A 20,611-nucleotide genomic window follows, 5' to 3' on the forward strand; every position below is an offset into this window, starting at 1 on the left:
CGTGACAGAACGAAATGAAATACTCCCCAGAGCGAGCGAAAGCTTAGCGCAAGAGTTAGTCAGCACCGATTCAGCTTTAATTTAAAATTCTAATCGGACTGCTAATTACTGGCAGATATTTTCCGTTGTTATCGGAGAGCTGCTAAAAGCTGAATTGAATAAATATCATTGTTTACGATTTCGTTGACATCACAATAAAATTTTCCTATGAATTTGAATGCTTTTTCATCTTTTGATTTCCTGTAGAATTTATTTTCATTTTTGCTAGTCATCATTCCCCGATCCCCAATTTGCGATTTCTTTCCTTGTTTATAAGTGATACCCATCAAAACACTCATATTTTTCTCTTTTTATCTCTTTTTTCTAAATTTTTCGTTCGTTTTCGACATCTGTTTAACAACTTTAAACCACCAACTTTACTTCTTCTACTACCAACCACCACCATGTTCCGTGTAACCGTGTAAATCTTGTGTTTGAACCAAAAAATAAATAAATAATTCCGCCAGCGGGACGGTTTCCCCTTCGACATGGGGATATTTGCCGGTGCATTGCAGACACAGGTAGAAAAGTGATGGTCGCCACCACAAACGATCAAAAAAAAAAAAGAAACCCCCTTTTCAAACGTCAAACTCAAAGTTCATACATTATGGACGCGTTTCGTTCTCTGTTTCTACCTCACTATCCTCTACTCCTACAACACCCCCCTCTCTTTGATATAAAGCTTGATTTTCGTTGGCAGTCGATTGTTTGGTGTGGAATGGTTCTGGAAAGAATTAAAACCTAATTTTTGCTGGTTATATGTTTAGGCGGGGCCAGGCAATGTCCAGTGATCTCGAAAAAAAAGCCACCAGGTTCTCTGTCAGTTTGGACCTATCTACAACCCAGAAGTGAGAAGCTAGGTCAGCATAGCCAAGTATTATACAAACTTTATTTTCCCATAATTTCGCTGCCGGCCAATGATTTTTGGATTAAAAACAAACACAGAAATATAAATTTCAAAAATACTTGCTCAAAAAATTGTGATTCAAATTTTACTTTCCCATAATTTCGCTGCCGGCCCGCGGGTATTGGATTAGATTGCTTCCCATACCACAAAATTTGGATTTCATCTAAATTCAAACAATTTGAATTTAAATAAGAATTCAACAAAGCCTTATTTTTATTCTGCACAATTTTTTTTTGGTGAAAATTAAAAAAAAAATGTTTTTCTAATTCTACTTGACTTTTCAACGTTTTTTTTATTTTTGCAATTTTCAATAATTTTTCAACTTTGTTAATGATTAAACAAAATAATGCCGACAAATCTTATTAAAGTCTTTTAAAATAAGAACTCTATTCTGAAGCTTAGTAATATTAAATAAGCTTATGTAAAAAAAATCACAATTCATCAGATTTTTTCGAGATTTTCAATTTTGTATTTTTTTATTTGAGTGAAACTCGAATCGAACTGTCTTAAGAAGTCATTTTGGATAATAAGTTTTTCCTTACAAGGATCCATACAATTTTGCGGGCTGGTCATACAAAATGTGAATTTAAGAAAATCAGTATGTTGAGAAAAAAAATCTGATCGATTTGGTGTCTTCGGCAAAGTTGTAAGAGATAACTAGGACATCCCTATTAGAAAAAAATGGTACACAGAAAAAAACCCATTTTGTTTTTTATTTGACTTTTCATCAATTCTCAAAATAAGTATTTTTTTTATTTTTTTTTTTAACTATTTTGAAGGACTAAAAAAAGGTATATTATGCGTTAAAGTTTAGAATGGTGTAAAATTAAAAAAAAAAATAAAACGGAGTGACCTTGCAAAAAATCAGAAATATTGTCAGTTAAATTTGAAAATCATTTTTAGATGTGAAATCAAATTGGCAATTGATAGTGTTTTTTTTTTTTTTTTTTGAAAAAATTCACCGTTTTAAGTTATAGAAATTTCTGGGTGAAGTTTTTCGAAAAATGTTTTTTTTGCAATTAAAAAATACTTTATGAACCCCAGATAAAAATAGTTTTGAAAAGCTGAGACAATTTTCCTTTGGCGATATTTCAGAATCTATTGGTTCGACTTTTTATGTTAAAAAATTACACTTTTGTGAAATTTTCTGCTCTTTTCAAAATCATGATCAACATTGTAAAATGTCAAAAATTAGTTTTGTAGCCCTTTCAAAAAGTTATTCTGGATTATTAAATTTCGACTTTAATTTTATTATTTTATCAAAATTTTCAAAAATTCAAAATATTTTTAAATCAACCCATTTTTTTTTTTTTGCTAAAAATGATTCTAAACGCAGGAGAATGCATTTTAAATTGATTTCAGCAAATTAAACTTAGATTCCATCGAAATTTTGAAGTTTCTTGGAAAATATGTTGTTTGTACCCTGATTTTTTGGGCCAATTTTGAAGGGGGGGAGGGGGGGGGGTTGACAAAAACTTTAATAAAATTTGTACCAGCCTTATTTTTAACACAAAAAAAACCACATTTATTGCCGTCTATTATAATGCATTAAAAAAAATCGTTTTCTTGATTCCAGTTTTATTTTTGTTATTTGATATTTCAATACTATTGCAATGACTTTTTTTCTACTATTTCAAAAAATTACTAAGATTTCTGTGCTGTCAATTATTAACTTGCGAAATTTTGTCAATAGATTTTTTTTAGTTTCGATCAAATTTTCACCTTTAAAGAATTTCACAGTATTTTCGTTTTAGATTGCCGACAAAACAAAAAAGAATGGTTAATCAAAAAATGCTGAGATATTCTTAATTTGTTAAAATTCTTTCCAGAACTATTAAGTAACACACCATTGAATCCTTTGTTTTCCCTCCCAAATTTCTATAATCTCAAAGTGGCGTTCCTCCCGATTGCTAATCTTAAAGTAATGTGTTGTTTATAGTTTTTGCTCCTCATGGTACCTAACAAGTGCTACTGAAGTATGACTAATAAATCCCGGCGATGTACTTGAACACACCAACTTCCTCCGACTAACACCCGTGTTCGTTTTTGGTTGGTATCTTGACTAAGTTTTTTTTTTGATGATCACAATGATTTTCTGCAGGATTAAGAAAGAATTTCATGTTTCATTATCGCTAGCTTGTAGTGGTTTTGCGCGTATCGTATCATAAAAGTTGCTTTTAGAATTGAAGAATTGTTACTCTAAACCGATGTTTCTTTCCCCCCTACTTGCAGAAAGACGAAGTTTATCTCAACCTAGTGCTCGAATATATTCCAGAAACCGTTTACAAAGTGGCTCGTTACTATGCTAAAAACAAACAAACGATACCAATCAATTTTATCAGAGTAAGTGTCGATATCCTCCCCGTCCTTGCGTAGTAACTTGTGTGTGCTAATCTTTCCATTTGTTTTTCTGTATAGCTCTACATGTACCAGCTGTTCCGGAGTCTCGCGTACATCCACTCGCTCGGTATCTGCCATCGTGATATCAAACCCCAGAACCTGCTGCTCGACCCGGAGACGGCCGTACTGAAGCTGTGCGACTTTGGCAGCGCCAAGCAGCTGCTGCACGGCGAACCGAACGTGTCGTACATCTGCTCGCGATACTACCGGGCACCGGAGTTGATATTTGGTGCCATAAACTATACCACAAAGATCGGTAACTATTTGAAAGCAACTGTGAAGGGAAGTTCACACTCATCGTCGCGTTTCTAAATTTTTTTTTAGACGTCTGGAGCGCGGGCTGTGTACTGGCAGAGCTGCTGCTCGGGCAGCCCATCTTCCCCGGTGACTCCGGCGTCGACCAGCTGGTCGAGATCATCAAAGTGCTCGGCACGCCCACCCGGGAACAGATCAAGGAGATGAACCCGAACTACACGGAATTCAAGTTCCCCCAGATCAAGAGTCATCCATGGCAGAAGGTGAGTGCCCCGGCGGGGTTGGGTTATAGACTGCTGCATTCAGATCTTTACTCCCCACAGCTCAATATAGACCTTTGTTACACTACCGTCTTTGAATCGAAAAAATGGAGTTCTATTGGGAAAATGGCAGACTGATTAATTCTTCTAAAAATAATGAAGTTAATAATTCAAACGGGTTTTAGAAAATTATTTGCTCACATGATTTTAGTAGCCCTAAAAGGGACAGAACTGGCACAATTAGAGTCGGCTTTAATGCTTCTGCCAAAAATCGTCTATTTAATTTACAAAATACTTCGAAGATCCGGTACGCCCTGATTTCCAACTTCAGCGCACTTTCACTAATATCCAACACTAATGACAAAATGTCCAATACTCCATCTAAATGTTCTTCAACAAGGAACTTTACCCTTACTTCCAAAAATAAGGCCCTTTATCTCAAAATTCTGAATGTACCGTAATGTCCAACATAAAGACCGTGAACCCTATGGTCCAATATCAGGACATTTTACTCTACTGTTCAAAACTAGGAAACTTCAATAATATTTAGATATCTGAGTGTCGATTATAAGAAGCTGTTCCTGTAAATCTTCCATTAGAAAGCTACCTCTTAACTTCCTACACTAGAGTGCTGTGTCTTAATGTCACACACTAGGTTTCAGTTCCGAAATATGGATAAATGACCTGAATAACCTGAATGACCTGAATGTCCAAAGTGTACCTGTGACGTACCTTAATTCCCACTTCTGGATATTAACATTTGGTCCAAAACCAACAATTCAGATTACTGGAGCTAAGAAGTTTTAAACTTCCCGGGACTGCCATACAGCATATTTGAGAGCGAACTACGAATGTCCTAATTGGACATTCGATGCAGTCAGAGCACTCCGATGGTCAATTGGGTACTAAAGCCCTATGCCAATTTTTATGTACAACGGTAAAAAACACGGTTAAAAACCATTTCTGATCACTTTTTTTTTTCATTTTAATGCAAAAAAAAATTACAAGACAACATTTTTTCGATGGATCAACTATGGTCCCCTTGGAATGAGCTGTCAAGTAGGAGCTTTTCTGTCAAGAAGGACCGCGAGGATAATTTTCAAAAATTGATTTAAAAATCCATTTTAAACTCTTTGTGGTCGTACAACGGGTCATTGTACTCAGAAAAAAAAGGTTTATCGCTGTAAACAATAATATCAGCAATCTAAGCTTCATTTTAGGACCCAATTTGGACCACTTTTCGGTTTCTCAAAAAAGGTGAAAAACTTTCAGAAATTAGCTCAAGACTCTATGCTGATAATCAGAAATGAGTTATTTTAACTTTGTATTGTTTTTTTAATTTGGATGTCAGTTTTTCAATAATCTTGTGTCAAATGAAGCCATTTTGCATCATTGATTTTTTTAACATAGAAGTCTCCATACAATATTGCAGGCTTATCTTACAAAATGGGCATACATATCTTCGAAAACCTGTATCTTTCCTGATTTTCTGATCAACTTAGAATCTTCGGCAAAGTTGTAGGATATTATTAGGACTATTAAGAAAAATAAGTACACGGAAAAACATTCTGATTTTTATTTTACTTTTAACACCAGAAATTAAATTCCCAAAATACGTGTTTTTGATTTTAGCACCAAAAAAAAATTTTTTTTTTACCAAAAATGGCATCTTTTGTAATTAAGTTTAGGATGGAGCAAAATCTGGTACCGGACTAACGATTTTTTTAAATGATGATTTTTTGAAAATATTGAACTAATTATTAAACGAAATTTTAAAACTCATTTGTAGATTTAAGATTAAACTTGCAAAGGAGCAATTCTCTGACACTTCGGACAACCTTATTTTATTTTTGTCTTCGGCAATGTTGTAAATATTGATTAGGGTGGCTGAGAACCTCTTAGAAAAAAAAATAGGTACACTGAAAAAAAATAACCCTTTTTTAACGACCCAATATTTTTTTAAATCTAATTTTTGAATATGTTTTAGATGACGAAAAGTTGCATGTTTCGAGCTATGACACAAATTGTTTAAAATTCATTTGGCAGTGCTCCTATTTTTCGAAAAAAAAAATCTTAAATTTAAAAAACTTGGAAACAAAGCCTGTAAAAACATTTTTCTCTTTATCGCTAGATGTTTAATCAAAAGATCAGAAAATTTCCTACAATTTTAGTTTTAAAAAAACATTGAAATTTTTTTCGCTTGTTTTCGACTTTTTTCAAATAAGTGTTTTAAGGCCTTTTTAACAGTTAAGGTTGATATGGAAATTTTTAAATAAAATTTGACCGCAAATGATATGTTCGTGATAGTTCAATTTTTTTTTCACTTTTTTAAAAATTAAGATTTTATTGAAAAATTGGCAACACTGCCAAATAAATTTTAACGAATTTGTGCTATTGTCCAAAAGATGGCATTTTTGTCATCTAAAGCATTCAGAAATTATTATTTTGACAAATTCTCTGAAAAGTGAAAAGTCAAATTAAAAATGGATATATTTTTTTTTGAGTGTAGCTATTTTTTCCTGACCAGTCCTAAGCAAAAGTTTTTTAGATTTTTAAATATTTTCAAGAGCCTATTTGTAATACAGAGAAACCTCTTTTTACGCAGTGGCGTTCCGCTTTTTATTTCATCGATTTCTCTTAAGCCATGCCATATTTTTGCAAGCTTCAAAAAGCGTTTTGTAGATCTGAACAAAAACCTACAAACTGCTTTTAAAAGATTGCAAAAATGTTGCGTCGTTCCAGAGAAATCGACAAATTAGAAAACGTAACGCATCTTGTAAAAAGAGGTTTCTCTGTACCAGCAATTCCTCACGAAAATAGCATGATTCGAAAAAAAGTTTAAATTGGCCAGAATAATTAGACCCGTATGTTTTCCATTAGGGTGACCTACGCCGTTTTAGGGTGGTCCAACAATTGGCAAATTTTCGTCGATTTTCGCAAAAAACACATTTTTCAAAAACTCTTAATTTCGCGCCATTTCAGCAAATTCCAGCTGTTTTGGATGCAAATGAAAGGTTATTAGATAGGCTTATAAGGAAAAATTGTTAAAAGGTCGTATGAAAACTTTAAATCTAGTTTAAATTTTCAAAAGGTCCTATCCTATCAAAGAGCCTATGTATGAAAATATTTTTATCGGATTCCTCGGGAAATTTTACATTTATCGATAAAAAAACTGAAATTTTAAAGTTTTTATGAATTGTGTAAAAAATCCGAAATAGCTAAAATTTAATAACAGTCTGCCATTTTTCTGATAGGAGTCTACATTTTTTTTCTTTTTTTTTCTATTCCTTTTAAGAGATTTCCTTCAAAAAACGACACACTTTCGTTTTCAACCCTTTACCCCACTATCAAGCATTCCTCAGTTTCCTCTCTTAGCGAAATAGATTCCCAAAATACACGCAATACTACACAGAAAACATCCACCACTTTTCTTTCTGAACACGCAATCAAATAAAAGCAAACAAATCCAACCCAGAAAAAACGCAATTTCGTCACACACAGAAAAAAAAAACCCAAAAAAACAACTAAAACAACAAAAAGCCAGAAACATTCTCTCAGTGTGGATTCGCTTCGACTCATTTCAGTTAATGCTAGAGCGAATGTCTTTCCCCTCTGCCACGACCGACCACCAACGAATTAGAGTAAGAGAGAGCGAGAGATAGCCGACACGTGCGAACAAATTTGCGCACCGACCTCCTTCACACGAGAGAGAGAGACACACGTTTTTCGCGAATGACCAAACTTTGTCTTTTCTATTTATTTTTTCTCTATATCTAAAACTTTATTTTCTTTCGTGTCTGTTTTTTTCGTTTGTTTACTACCGCGTGTTGGTTTTGAAAACAAGCAACCCGAAAAGAGTACTAGGTTTTTATTGACTAAATAACAACAACAACAAAAGTAAACAAAACAATAACTACAACGCACTTTTTCACTACAGGCATTCAACATCAACAACTTAACTTTATCTCGTTCTTTTTTTGCATAATTACACGCACAATAGACACTACTAGTGAAGCACCAACTTACATTTAGAATGTCAACTGTGATTTTTATTTATTTTCCTGTGAAAATTCAATTATTATTTTGAGTTCTCTCATAAGTGAAACTTAGAATAATTTTTTTTTAGTATGATAATATTGTGGATTTAGCTGGTAGTTGGATTTTCTGGCATCTTCTCACGGTCATTGGAAACGGTCGTGGATAGACCTAGGGGTTCTTAATTGGAGTGCGAAAGTTCAATTTATAGTAGAGGTGGGCAAAAAAAGAGCGAGCCGCTCAAAGAGCCGGTTCAACTTCGGTCTTATGAAAGAACCGGCTCAAGATGGCATGGTTTTTGTTATAAATATAATTTATTGAACTTAAAAAAAATGGCTTTAAATTTGTTTTTGAGAATTGAAAATGCAAATTTCAAATATTTCACTGCTTATAAAAATTAATCCCAAAAGTGAATGATTTTTTAAACAACATGAAAAAAACTTTTCACTTTAGAACTGATTGTACATTAAAGTATTGCCGGAATTCAAATTTGAGCAGTTCAACTTGCATAATTTGTAAAATATGACCAAAAATCTACTGAATAAGGGTTTAGAATTTCTGTTAAAAACATTCCTTTTGTACGATTAAACTTTATCGATTAAATCAGAATGTAGAAAAGAGTTAACAGAATGTTTTCTCCAAATAAAATATCAGCATAAGTTCAATTCTTGTAGAAATAAACGCAATTTTAAAATTAATAGCAATTTTTCCACTTCCTAGATTTAAGTTTGGATGCCATTTAATTACTCGAATGTTTGAAAAAGAGAGACCGCCACAACCTTTGGTTTTCAAAGACATCTTCTCCTTTTCAGTTATATTTTTTTTATCAAATAATTTTTTAAAGTCCAATGTGAAATAACTTATAAAATCACACGATTCATCAAAATTTTGAAAAAGAGCGAAAGAGCCGTTCAAAAGAGCGATTTTGCCCACCTCTAATTTATAGAAAAAATATGGATTAAAATTTTGGTTTTTAATCACTTCTCCGACATCAGGAATAATTGTTTGAACACGCTTGCAATTTTTTTATTCAGTCGGAAAAATATTATTTTTCTTGAAATAACTTTCATTTTTAATCACATGATCACCCCTAATTCTGGCTCGATGCCGCCATCATGCGACCGCGTACTCCGTTTGTTTGTCAACAAAGCTGCAGCTGGATGGTGAGACGAAGCCCCCTTAGGGGGGGGGGGGGGGAGAGAGATTTTGACATTTTTTTGCCCGCATCTGGCCCGCCGCCTATTTCGTCGGTCGTTGAGCCGATTGATCGTACAATACTTAAATTATTCAAAAAATATCTTATTTTTTTGAAAATTCAATTTGTTGTTGGTTATAATTGGGACATTCAGAAAAAAAATAGGTGCACAGAAAAAAAATTCTTGACTTTGTAATTTTTTTCAATGAAAGTTAAATTCCCAAAATACCTATTTTTTATAATTTTCGTTTTTTAATATGTTTTAGAAAACTAAAAATCTTGTTCCAAAGCAATGATTTTTGGAAAAAAAAGATTTGATTTTTGGGAAAAAAAAATTAAAAAAAGATTTTTGGAAAAAAAATCTAAAATATTGTCAAATTAAATTTCAAACATCATTTTTTGTTGTAAAATCAAACTTAAATTCAAAATGACTTAACACATTTTGTTGATAAAGTGTACCGCTGTCAAGTTGAAAACATATTAAGGTGATTTTTTTTATAATGCTTAGGCTGGTACAAATATTTTTAAAAGTTTTTGTCACCCCCCCCTTCAAAATTGGCCCGAAAAATCAGGGAGCAAAAAAAATATTTTTACAATAAACTTCAAAATTTCAATGAAAATTCAAGTGCAACCAGCTGAAATCAAATTAAAATACATTCTCCTGCGTTTAAAATCATTTTTAGCATGTTTGGGTTTATTAAAAAATCTCAAGATTTTTTGAAAATTTTCGATGCAAAATCTTTTTTTTCGATAAAATTTTTGTTTTTGTCAGATCTTAGATTTTTTGAAAACTAATGTTTGCAAAACAACTGAACTAGTGTAAAATGCATTTTAAAACACTTTTTTCATTTAAATGTGAAGACTATGGCTTGTTATTTAAATTTTTATATTTTTTTATTTTTTTGCCCCCCCTTGTCCTCGACCAGGGCCGAGGGACAAAAACTTTTTTAAATATTTGCATCGGCCTTAGTGATTTTTCAAAAGTACTCGGCAAAAAGACAGCTTTTAAGCGAAGCAAATTTCCTTCAAATTTCCATTTATGACTTTGAAATATTCAGCTCGGTTAAATCAAAAATTAGTTCGAAATTTCAGAATCCAGCTCAACCATTAAAAATGTCAAAGATAAGTGTATTTAGCCTTTTCAAAATGTTTTGTAATTTTTTTCCAAGATTGGATATTCCCTAAATACTAAAATTTTCATAAAGCAACGTATTTAGAGTAAAAACATGATAATATTAAACATATGAGAATATTTACAGATTTTTTGTCGGAGAAAATGTGGAATATAACCTTTGAACACATTTTTTAGAACAATTTCCCAAATTCCACTTAAATTGAGGTAAAATTGTATCGAAAAATTTATTATTCTGTCGCAAAAAAAAATTTAAATACCATACACAGAAAAAAACAGTTGAAAGCTTAAAATCTGACGGTGGATTATTACCTCTTTTTGTGTAATTTTACCTAAAATAACGTGTAATAAAATACATGGAATCTGAGAAAAACCTTGATGTAAATTCACACATGGTCACATGTAACTATTTCCAGGGGTAATAATATTCCTTTTTTTCTGTGTATTCTATTTCTTATAATACGGATAACAAGCTAAATTTACCATGAATTTTCTCAACGTTGGTTTTTGTATTGAAAATACTTCAAGTTTTCACAAAATACGGCATATTTAAGTACTAAAACTTTCATAAACCAAATTTTGTGTGAATTTCCTCAACTTGTTTTTTGCAGAACAATGTTTTCACGGAATATATGATTTCCAAAAATGAAATAAAAGGCAAATTTCTTCAATTTTCATTTGGTAAATCCCATTTTTCTTTCAAAAAAATAAGTAAATCTTAAATTCTTAAATTTATAGCAGCACACTATCTACACAACACTTACATAGAGCGCTACAAAACACACACTTAAAGGATCAAACTGCTATCAGGTTGGTGTTCAAAACCCAGACAATCACACCACAAAACACGTTCCTAATTCGGATTTTTTTTGCGGGTGTTCCAGTTCCAGTTGTTGCTCTGTTCTGTTTCTGTTGAACTAATTCAAGTTGAGTTGAAGTTGAAAACCAAAATTTAAAAAATAAAATAAAATCATTTAAAAAAACATAAGGAAATCAACCGTGTTTGGCTCACTAATTTGCATCCACCTGACTCTGTTATCATCGTTAGCTTAGAGAGACTTATGTGTAGGGAACTCTTCTGCCTTGCGGATTGGGATGTTTGAAATGAAACTTCGTCAGAACGAAACAGCTTAGTAGCATCCCTCCCCAACTTTGAATGCGCTTTTTTCTTGTTTTTTTTTTTTCTTGAGAAGAGTTAGGACAGGCCTCATCACTTATTTTCGCACATTTGATTTGACTCTATCGTATCTATCGTAATACTAATGAAACCGGTGTGACCATTTTTTTGCTGCTACGTTTTTCTTTTCTACTCTGACTGACTTTAGTAGGTTGGTTTGGTTGGCTCTTTTGTGATGTCTGGTTGGTTTTACTGTTTGAACGAAGGAATGTGACCTGTTTCGATTGGCACCAACAAACAAACTTCTTTATGCGCGCGCTACTAAGCTGTGTGTTTTTTTTCTTACTTTTTGGTTTATCCAAATCACGCGTCAGCCTGTGGCCTCTGTTTCACTGATTTCAGTTGGTTTTTTTTTCATGATTGATTTCGTTGTTTTCGCATTGCATTCCGTTAACTGACGTGAGTCGAAACCAATCGCCTGGTGATGATAGTTAAGAGTGGATTATCAACTTTTATTCCTCTCATTAGATTTTGTTACTCCCTATTTTTGTTTTCTTTTTTGTTCTGTTATAATTTCACTGTCATTTTTTTTTCTTTTGTTCTCTTTTTATCATTTGTTTAACAACGATTTCTTCCAAAAACCCTTTCATCCCCTTTCTGTCTTCTTTGTCCCATTTCATTGCCAACCCCCTCTCCTATTAACTAAAATTTACAAAAAAAAATCCATGAAATTTTTCTAACCTAAAATCTCCTTCCCCGTTTAGGTATTCCGGGCACGCACCCCGCCCGATGCGATCGCCCTCGTGTCCCGACTGCTCGAGTACACCCCGGGCACCCGGATCACCCCCATCCAGGCCTGCGCGCACCCGTTCTTCAACGAGCTGCGGGAGGGCAACAAGCAGCTGCCGAACGGGCGCGAGTTTCCGCCGCTGTTCAACTTCACAGAGCAAGGTGAGTCTGGATTCTTGATTGGTGGGAAACGTTTTGTTTGAATTTTGATTCATGCAAAAATATGTGATTTAGTGATTTTGGAAACATTTTTCAATCAATGCGGACAGAGGATAGTGTAAATCTGAGAATCGCAAGAAAATAACACAACGCATCATTTTTGAAGTTGATTTCAGTAATCACTTCAGTTTCGTCAAGGTATGATAGATTTTGATTCCCTAAACACGCTCCAATCGATAGAATAGAATTTTAGTGATTTTTTAGCCAAAAAATTATATTTTATATGCCATGTATAAATGCTATGGAATCAACTTGATCAACTATGCGCACCCACGTGTATGTATGCGGGGTAGCAATAATGAGGATGGTTGCATAACTTGATTCCATACGGCATTTAAAATTTTATTTTTTCGCTGAAAATTCTCTAAAATTTAATTCTGCAGATTGGCGCATTTTTAAGGAGCACACATCTATCATACCTTAACGAAACTGAAGCGTTTACTGACATCAACTTCAAAAATATCGAGTTGGGTAATAAATCATTAACCCTCTACTGCCCAATTTTTTTTTTCGAATTTTTTTATTTTCTCTTGTTCAGGAGGTCATTTTGAGCAACTTTTGTTCTACGAAAAACTTTACTTCTCTTGTTTTATGTTTTTCTTTTTTCATTTTTAGTATTTTAATTTGCATTTATCTTGTTAAGTTTATGTTTGTTTTTGGTAGTATTTGGCCTATTCTATAACCTCCTGTCATTAAGTTTTGTCTATCTAATTTTTTCATGTTTTTATAGCCACTTTTTCAATTTTTTGCTTGTTTTTCACATTTTTTAGTTTAAAATTGTTATTAATTATTAATTGTTATTTAAATTGTAAATAAATGCGTGGAGGCATAGTCTGGGACACTAGAAAAATTACTGCATAATTCTTTTTACTTAAAATATAGGAAATGTAGTAAAAAACACAGCCAAAGTTGACCCCTAAAAAAATGACATTTTTAAATTTTCTTAAATTTTAAGAGTTCTTCTTTCCAATGCTTTTTAAAGATCAAAAATTGGTTGAAAAATGGATTTCGGCGAATTTTTAAATCGAAGCCCGTCTAAAGGCGGGGTTGGGTTGTAGAGGGTTAAATAGCAATTCCGCCACTCTCTATTGGTATCGGCAAAAATGTCAGAGGTTGGTTTGGGCACACACTTACATTTTTTTAATCAGTTTTCTGGACATTAAAATATACATTTTTATCTATTATCAAAACAAATTTGAAGACATTTGGTTGTATCATTGCCGAGATATAGCTATTTGAAGTTAGCAGTTTAAAAAACGGGTGCCACGATATCTCAACACTGCTTTGACCAAATTGGCTCAAAATTTTGGTGATTTTCAAAAGGTTTATTTTTAAAAAAGATTTAAATATTTGTTTGATTTCCACATAAAAAATAGCCAGTCTAAGTTTTTTTTTAATGCAAAATTTCAAAACGCTCACAAAGTTTGACAGTTTACTTTGCACATGGCAAAAATTTGAGCTTTAATCGTCTAACCCAGCGATTCTCAACGGGGGTACCGGGCCTACTTGATTTACATGGCAGGGGGTACCGGCCTAGAAGAAGGTTGAGAATCGCTGGTCTAACCTAATGATGAAATATCTTCATTAAACTTTCAGGAGTGATTGATAGTCATCTTTTTGGTGGATTTTATAAATATAATTTTCAATGAAATTTTGTGATTTTCTACATGTTTGTAACTCCTTAACACACAATTCAGGCTGGTGCAATAAAAAAGGTTATTTTCAAATTTCAAGCCTGATTTTCTAGATTTCGAAACAAAAAGTATCACAAAATCCTTTATCAGTACCGTCAGTAGGGGTGAGATTGGGTCAAAGTGATTTTTGACTGATTTTACCATTTCTCAGATTCTTCTCAATGAAACTGAATTATGTTTAAAGGGTTGTGTAGGGGACATCTTAAGAAGACTTTGCTGAAAAAATCTCGTTCCTAGAACAAATCTTGTTATTTTGGCAGCTGTCAAAGTTGAGGTACGTTTTTGGCCAAAAATTACCTCTCGAAAAATAATTTTTCTAATATTTTTGTTGGAATTGCTCGAAAACTACCAAAATCCACTTCAAACATTGTAGCGTGTCAATACGATTCCCTCGAACAAGAAACACTGTTGGATGACTTGTTTTTACCATATCGTTGGATTTGAGCATCATTTTAGTTTCATTTGACCCAATGTCACCCCCTCTAAGGGGTGATATTGGGTCAATTTTCAAACAATTGGCATTTAAGGTAGTGTTCATCAAAATCCACCATATTTTGGGAAAATGTTAGTAAACTATCTAAGAACAAATCTACGTTGAAAGATTTTCGATGTTATTTAAATTGTTTTTGTTATTAAGAAAATACGAGAGGTGTATCGTTTTTTGACCCATAGTCACCCCCACTGACGGTACCTTTAAAACTCTTTAAAGAAATTCTCAATATTCTCGATAAAACCTAAATGTTTTTATTTGAGTTTTAATTTAGTATTCAGCAAAACTTCACATAAATTCTCAAAGTACAAAATTAAAAAAAAAACAAGTACAAAAAATATCAAATAATTATGCTTAAATTTACAGGAATGAAACTTAAAGATCTGTTCAAAATTAAAGATCTGCTCATGTTCGAAAAACTCATTCCAAAAATTCATTTATAAATTTTGAAAGGAAGCGTCAGCGTGTTTAACGACTGGCCACAAATATATATTTTGTACACCCGAAGCCCCATTCATTATTTAATTTTTGGTACATATTTTAATAAGAATCAATATTTAAAATTCAAAATAAATTAAAATTTTTGGGCAGCAATTTGCTTTAACGCCTTCAAATACGCCTTGAATAAAAACTTTTCTTGACAATTTACAATGACAAAAATGGCCTAAGTCCTTAAAATGGCCTACTTATCATTACTAAAAATAACAGTACTTTCGACACTGTTTTTGAAGTGATCAAGAACTGGCACGCCATATTCAAGAAGGGAAAAAAATGATTCACAAAAAAATCAAATGCATTCGAAATTTCTTAATAAGTAGTACAGCCATCCCTCATATTCGGAACAGTTTACAGATCGGCCAATGTTCAAAAAATCATAGCAAATCGATAATTGAACTTAATGATTCGCTTTTACCTTCATTTGAAAGCTTTTCATGCGATCTTTCGAATGCTGTATCGAACAACTGCAAATTTTAACTTTTATATCAAGTTTTTGAAGAAAAACATTGACCCTTGAAATCCACAAATTCGGAACACTTTTTTCTTACGGATGTAAACAAACTTTGGTTCTCTCCATGAGTACATAATTTTTACAAAATAATGACTTCACGCTCTGAAACCAAAGAAACTCAAGCTTAGTTATGTTTTATGAATGGTCTGACAACTTTTTTTGTGAAAATATCAGTAGAATTCAGGTGTTCCACAATTGTGGGAGGCACAATAACATCCCACAATTATGAAACAGGCAATTTCGAGACAGTGTTTTGCTGCTCTGAATGAAATAGTCTTGAAATGAATAAAAAGTTCAAAAAGTACTACTTTTACTAGTGAAATAGCAAGAGAATGCCCAAATAAAGGTCCTAAAAATAGTAGGGTCGACAGAAATGCTGCATTTGCCATGTTATTGACAAATTATCACAAAAGTGTTCCGAATTTGTGGGTGTTCCGAATATGTGGGATGACTGTATGGAGCTCATTGCAACTCCGCTGTGAAACTACTTACTTTTCCTGTCATACTCAAACGATAAAATGAAATAATGAAATTAACTCAATACCATTGGTGCTGAAAAGATGATTTTTTGAGTACTAGTATCGAAAAGTAAATTATTTCAATATTTTTTTATTAAAACGGAGATTTTACTTACCACATGGAAGTTAGACATAAAATTCTATTCAAAAAGCGTTTTTAGGAATTGCAAACAATGTTGTAATATTTTTGATCAGCACTCGTCGTATTTATTTAAATCTTCTTTTTGCAACTTGTTGCATAAACTACTATTTCACCATTCATCGCATTTTACATCTCGTGCTGAAAAAAGCCGAACGGAGCCCTCAGTCACCTTTCAACTAAAAATAACGAAAGGTCACAAGCCCTAGCTAGAAATTGGTCACGAAAAAAGTGATGTGTGGCATTTATGTTCATTTCTTTCATTATTTTTCATTTAAATTGTATGGGACTGGCTCGTCGTTAAACCAGATCAAGATTTTTTCGGTTCCTTTTGGGCCTCAAAACAACCCTAAAAAATTTGGGACCGATTGGTTACGCATTTCATTTTAATTTTGTTTGGAAATTTGTATGACAAAATCCACTTTTCCGTATTTTGATTTTTGTAATTCTTATTTTAAACTAATTTTTCATACCAACACAATAGCGTTGGTTTTTTTTTTTTTTTTCAAACATTCCCGAAGAAAGTATGGTGCTTTTTTGATCCTGTCAATAGAACAGCGTGAAACACGTTTCAGATCGGTTTTGAACAAAACAAAAAAATCAAAATGTGGAAAAGTAGGTTTTCCCATATAAATTTCCATATAAAATTTAAATGCGAAGCGCAAAGTGTGGACACAACCAATCGCTCCCAAATTTTAGGAAGTTGTTCATGGGCCGAAAAACCCTTGTTCTGAAAACGACCATATTGAGCCATATTATATGCTATAGAAATATTTTGTTTACGGAATTTTAAAAATGAAAAATTAAAAAATAAAATCATCATTTGTCTACATCTTAAATATTGCTTTACTTCACTGAAATAAAAAAAATAATCCAAAAAACCCAATTACTAAACAAATAAAGGAGCCAAAATTCCTAAAATTTAGGAATTTTTTACTTTTTTTTTGTTCCAACCACTTGTTTTGTAGTTTAGCAATAATACAATTGTTTACAATTGTTTATGCAACAAGTTAAAAAAAATGTTTTTTTTTTAAATAAAAAATAATGAAATGAAATGAACATAAATGCCACACATCACTTTTTTCGTGACCAATTACTAGCTAGGGCTTGTGACCTTTCGTTATTTTTAGTTGAAAGGTGACTGAGGGCTCCGTGCGGCTTTTCAACGTACTAACTTTGATATTCTGGTTTTGTTCGTTCAAACACGAATGAATGAGCGCAATGCTAAGTCACTCACACAGTTATCAGAAATACATCCGCGCAGAGCACGTTCGCTTTCAAATGATCGCTGTCAGCAACCATCACCGCAGGAGCAAGAATGAGAGAGAGGTTGAGAGAGAGAAGGAAAGAGAGAGCATGTGCTTTCGCGTCGGACGCCTGCTTGAGTGCCGAACGCGATTTCGTTCGTTTCAACTTCGTGTGCGTTCACTGACGGTCGCTTCTGAATGATGATCATGACAAGCGTTTTCTTCATAGACATTCAGTGAGCCATTGCATTATAATGCACTGTAACATCACAAATATTTAAGCGGCCAGGCCTACTACGTAAAGTTAGCCATAACGATGATACTTTGAAGTGGATTCTGAAGTTCTGAATCTATAGGGGAGGAATTGTTGAAAAAAATTGCCATCTAAAATCCAATTAAAAGAAGAATTGAAACACAAAACAGTATTAAAATAATTGAACAATAATGTTACTGATTTTCTCCTTTTTCCCGCAGAGCTAGCGATCCAGCCCAGCCTGAACCTGATCCTGAGGCCGCGGAACCCGAACGACGCGAAAGCTGGCCAGTCGTCGAGCTCGGCCGACGGCGGTGCCGGTGCCTCCGGTGGGAACGGCGCTGGCGGCAGCAGCAGCAACAACAACAACGGTGGCAGCAGCAATAGTGGCACCTCGGCGGCGGACGGCGGCTCCCAGGGGCAGGGCCAGGACGGTGGCAGCGGCAGCAGCCAGCCAGCCGGCGGTGCCGGTTCGCAATCCGGGGGCGGCGCGGACGATATTCCGACGGCACAGTCGGGCGGCGTGCCCGGCGTGGACAGCAGTTCCAGTCAAGGGGCTCTCGCTTCGGCGGCAACTTCTACAATGGGTTAGCTTTAATTTTGTGCGTACACATTAAATATTATAAATATATTTTTTTAATTTTAAAATATTAATTTAACGCGAGGATGAAAATAAACAAAAAGAAACACACACTAGAAGAAGAAGCAACCAAGAGAGAAACAAAAAACAGCAAAATCGTGGTTTATTAAAATTACTAGTGAGGTAAAGAAAAAATAAAAGTAAAAGAATAAACAAACAAACAACACACATTACTATCTATAGCAAAAATTTAATACTTAAACACAAAACAAGCAACCACTAATAGAAAGAAGGGAAGAAAATTCAAGTAAACCATACAGACATTCACTTTAAAAAAGCAAAAAAAGGAGATATCTGAACGATGCAAGAGTAATATTTCAAGCGACATTATAATTACTAAAGGACAAAAATTGAACACACACTTACATTCACCAACCCCACACACACCCACGCAATCCCAGCCCAAGTTTAGAGGATCAAACTCACGTTTTGCAACAGCAAAAAAAAAAGAAAGAGGAAGAAGAAAAAAATGCGATTTAAATAAAGTGGACGAGCAAAAGTGTAGTTTCAATTTGCTAGTTATAGTTGAAAAGTTCAGTTTATCGTTCTCTTGTGACTGCAACAAAAAAAAACAAACAAACAAACAAAAAAATATAATAATTATAAATTGAGAGAAAGGGTGAACAAAAACAGAAAAAAACGTTACGCAGTGTGGCGAATGGGAGAAATTCGTCCCGACTCGTGTTTATTACATATATATATGTATGTATACTTTATATATTTTTGTGTTTAAAGTTTTGACAGAGAGCGGCGCCGCGTGCGCCCCCTCGTTTTTTCTTGCCCCCGCGACATGTATCGTGCTGTGGGGTTCAGAGTTTTTCTTTTTCTTTTCTGTTTTATGCATAAATAAAAGTATGATTTAAGAGAGCGTAACGTGTAATGTGTTTGTAACGCAGCGTTGAAAGTCAACACAGAGACTTTGAGACGATTTCTAGCAGCAGCGCAACTGTGAGGGGAGAAAATGTTGAAATTTACGAAAAACAAATTGAGCATGAGGTTCGGCGAACGACGCGTCTGTTAGGAGTAACATGTGTAGAACGGTGTGGAACAATTGTTTATATTATTATTAGCGATGAAAAACAGAAATAACTATTCAAATACACAAACACTCACACACAGACAAGTACCACTAACACGTAAAACAGAGTCTTGCGAGAAACCAGAATGTGAATGAAGCATAATGCAAAAAATTACTCAACAAAAACTCTTCTCTTTATCACTTTGAAATTTGAAATCGAGAGCAAATTACTACACAGCAAAACAAAACAAATCAACACCCTATTTAAAGGATCAAACTCTGCAGCAACAGCGAGAAGAAGAAGTAAATATATAAACGGCAAAACAAAAACGTTTTCCTTTTCCTCGAGCTACACAGAAGAAAGATGAAACACACACACACCGTGAATGGTCTACCGTGAGCGTTCGCGCGCGAACGCCAGACCGCGAGCATAATTATAATAATCAAACAATAAATTATTTTAAAATAAAAAACAAAAAAAAACAAACACTGAGAAAGAAAATCAATGAAAAAAACACTTTTTTGTAGTATAAACAAAGTATATATATTAACGCATAAGTAATTTAAATTTAAATCCCAAAAAAAAGATGAGAAAATTAAAAGAAAAAAAGAAAACAGAGAAAGAAACGGCAAAACCGATAATTTAACACACACACACAGAAACACTGAGAAAAAAAGCGTGGTGAGATCGCGCGCGTGGCGAACATGAATAAAAAAACAAACAGAAAAAAATAGCCGAAAGTTGTAATTAAAAAAGAAAACCACACACACACAGATAATGAAAAGAAAAGAAAAAAATATCGTTGTCGCTGTAAAAAAAAATGAAGCAGTAAAGCAAAACAAGTAAAAACAAGTACAGCAGTGAGGACGAAGTAATGTTTAACAACAACAACAAAACACACACACACATAGTAACTGCTACAATTTTTAGCTATTAGATATTTTAATCAGCTAGAAAAAAAAGTAAATAAAGGAAAAAATGTTAAGAGATTTCGCTGTCATCTAATTCTCTCTCTCTCTGAAAGTTCGATTTCGTGATCACATCGACCTGCACCGCCACCACAGCCATACAAAAAAAAAAGAATCATCCAGTTCTTTTCGTTCCACTTCCACCTTCCTCCTCCTTCTCGGTTTGTTGGTTTTGTGCACTAAAGCGCACACAGTCAGTCTTCTTGTGTTTCTGGTTCGTTTCGTTTTGGACTTGTCCGCCTTTCCCTCTAGATCCTGTCATCTGTTGAGTGAGTAGTGTTCGCTT

General features: G+C 33.7%; 1 protein-coding gene across 4 annotated transcripts in view; it reads left to right on the forward strand.

Annotated features, from left to right (window-relative positions):
• Positions 1-20,346, forward strand: part of LOC120415202 (glycogen synthase kinase-3 beta) — a 54,097-nt gene extending 33,751 nt beyond the window's left edge. Inside the window, exons 5-11 of one of the 4 annotated variants that reach the window (XM_039576662.2) lie at positions 507-560; positions 3,179-3,289; positions 3,365-3,602; positions 3,671-3,864; positions 7,446-7,502; positions 12,105-12,291; positions 17,920-20,346. In XM_039576662.2, the coding sequence (XP_039432596.1) occupies positions 507-560; positions 3,179-3,289; positions 3,365-3,602; positions 3,671-3,864; positions 7,446-7,502; positions 12,105-12,291; positions 17,920-18,290 (1,212 nt within the window). In that variant the 3' untranslated portion in view covers positions 18,291-20,346. The remainder of the gene's footprint in view (positions 1-506; positions 561-3,178; positions 3,290-3,364; positions 3,603-3,670; positions 3,865-7,445; positions 7,503-12,104; positions 12,292-17,919) is intronic. The other 3 variants (XM_039576675.2, XM_039576670.2, XM_039576683.2) reach the window with 3 other exon arrangements.
• Positions 20,347-20,611: the final 265 nt, after the last annotated feature.

The sequence above is a fragment of the Culex pipiens genome, chromosome 3, assembly GCF_016801865.2.
Source record: "Culex pipiens pallens isolate TS chromosome 3, TS_CPP_V2, whole genome shotgun sequence".
Taxonomy (NCBI): domain Eukaryota; kingdom Metazoa; phylum Arthropoda; class Insecta; order Diptera; family Culicidae; genus Culex; species Culex pipiens.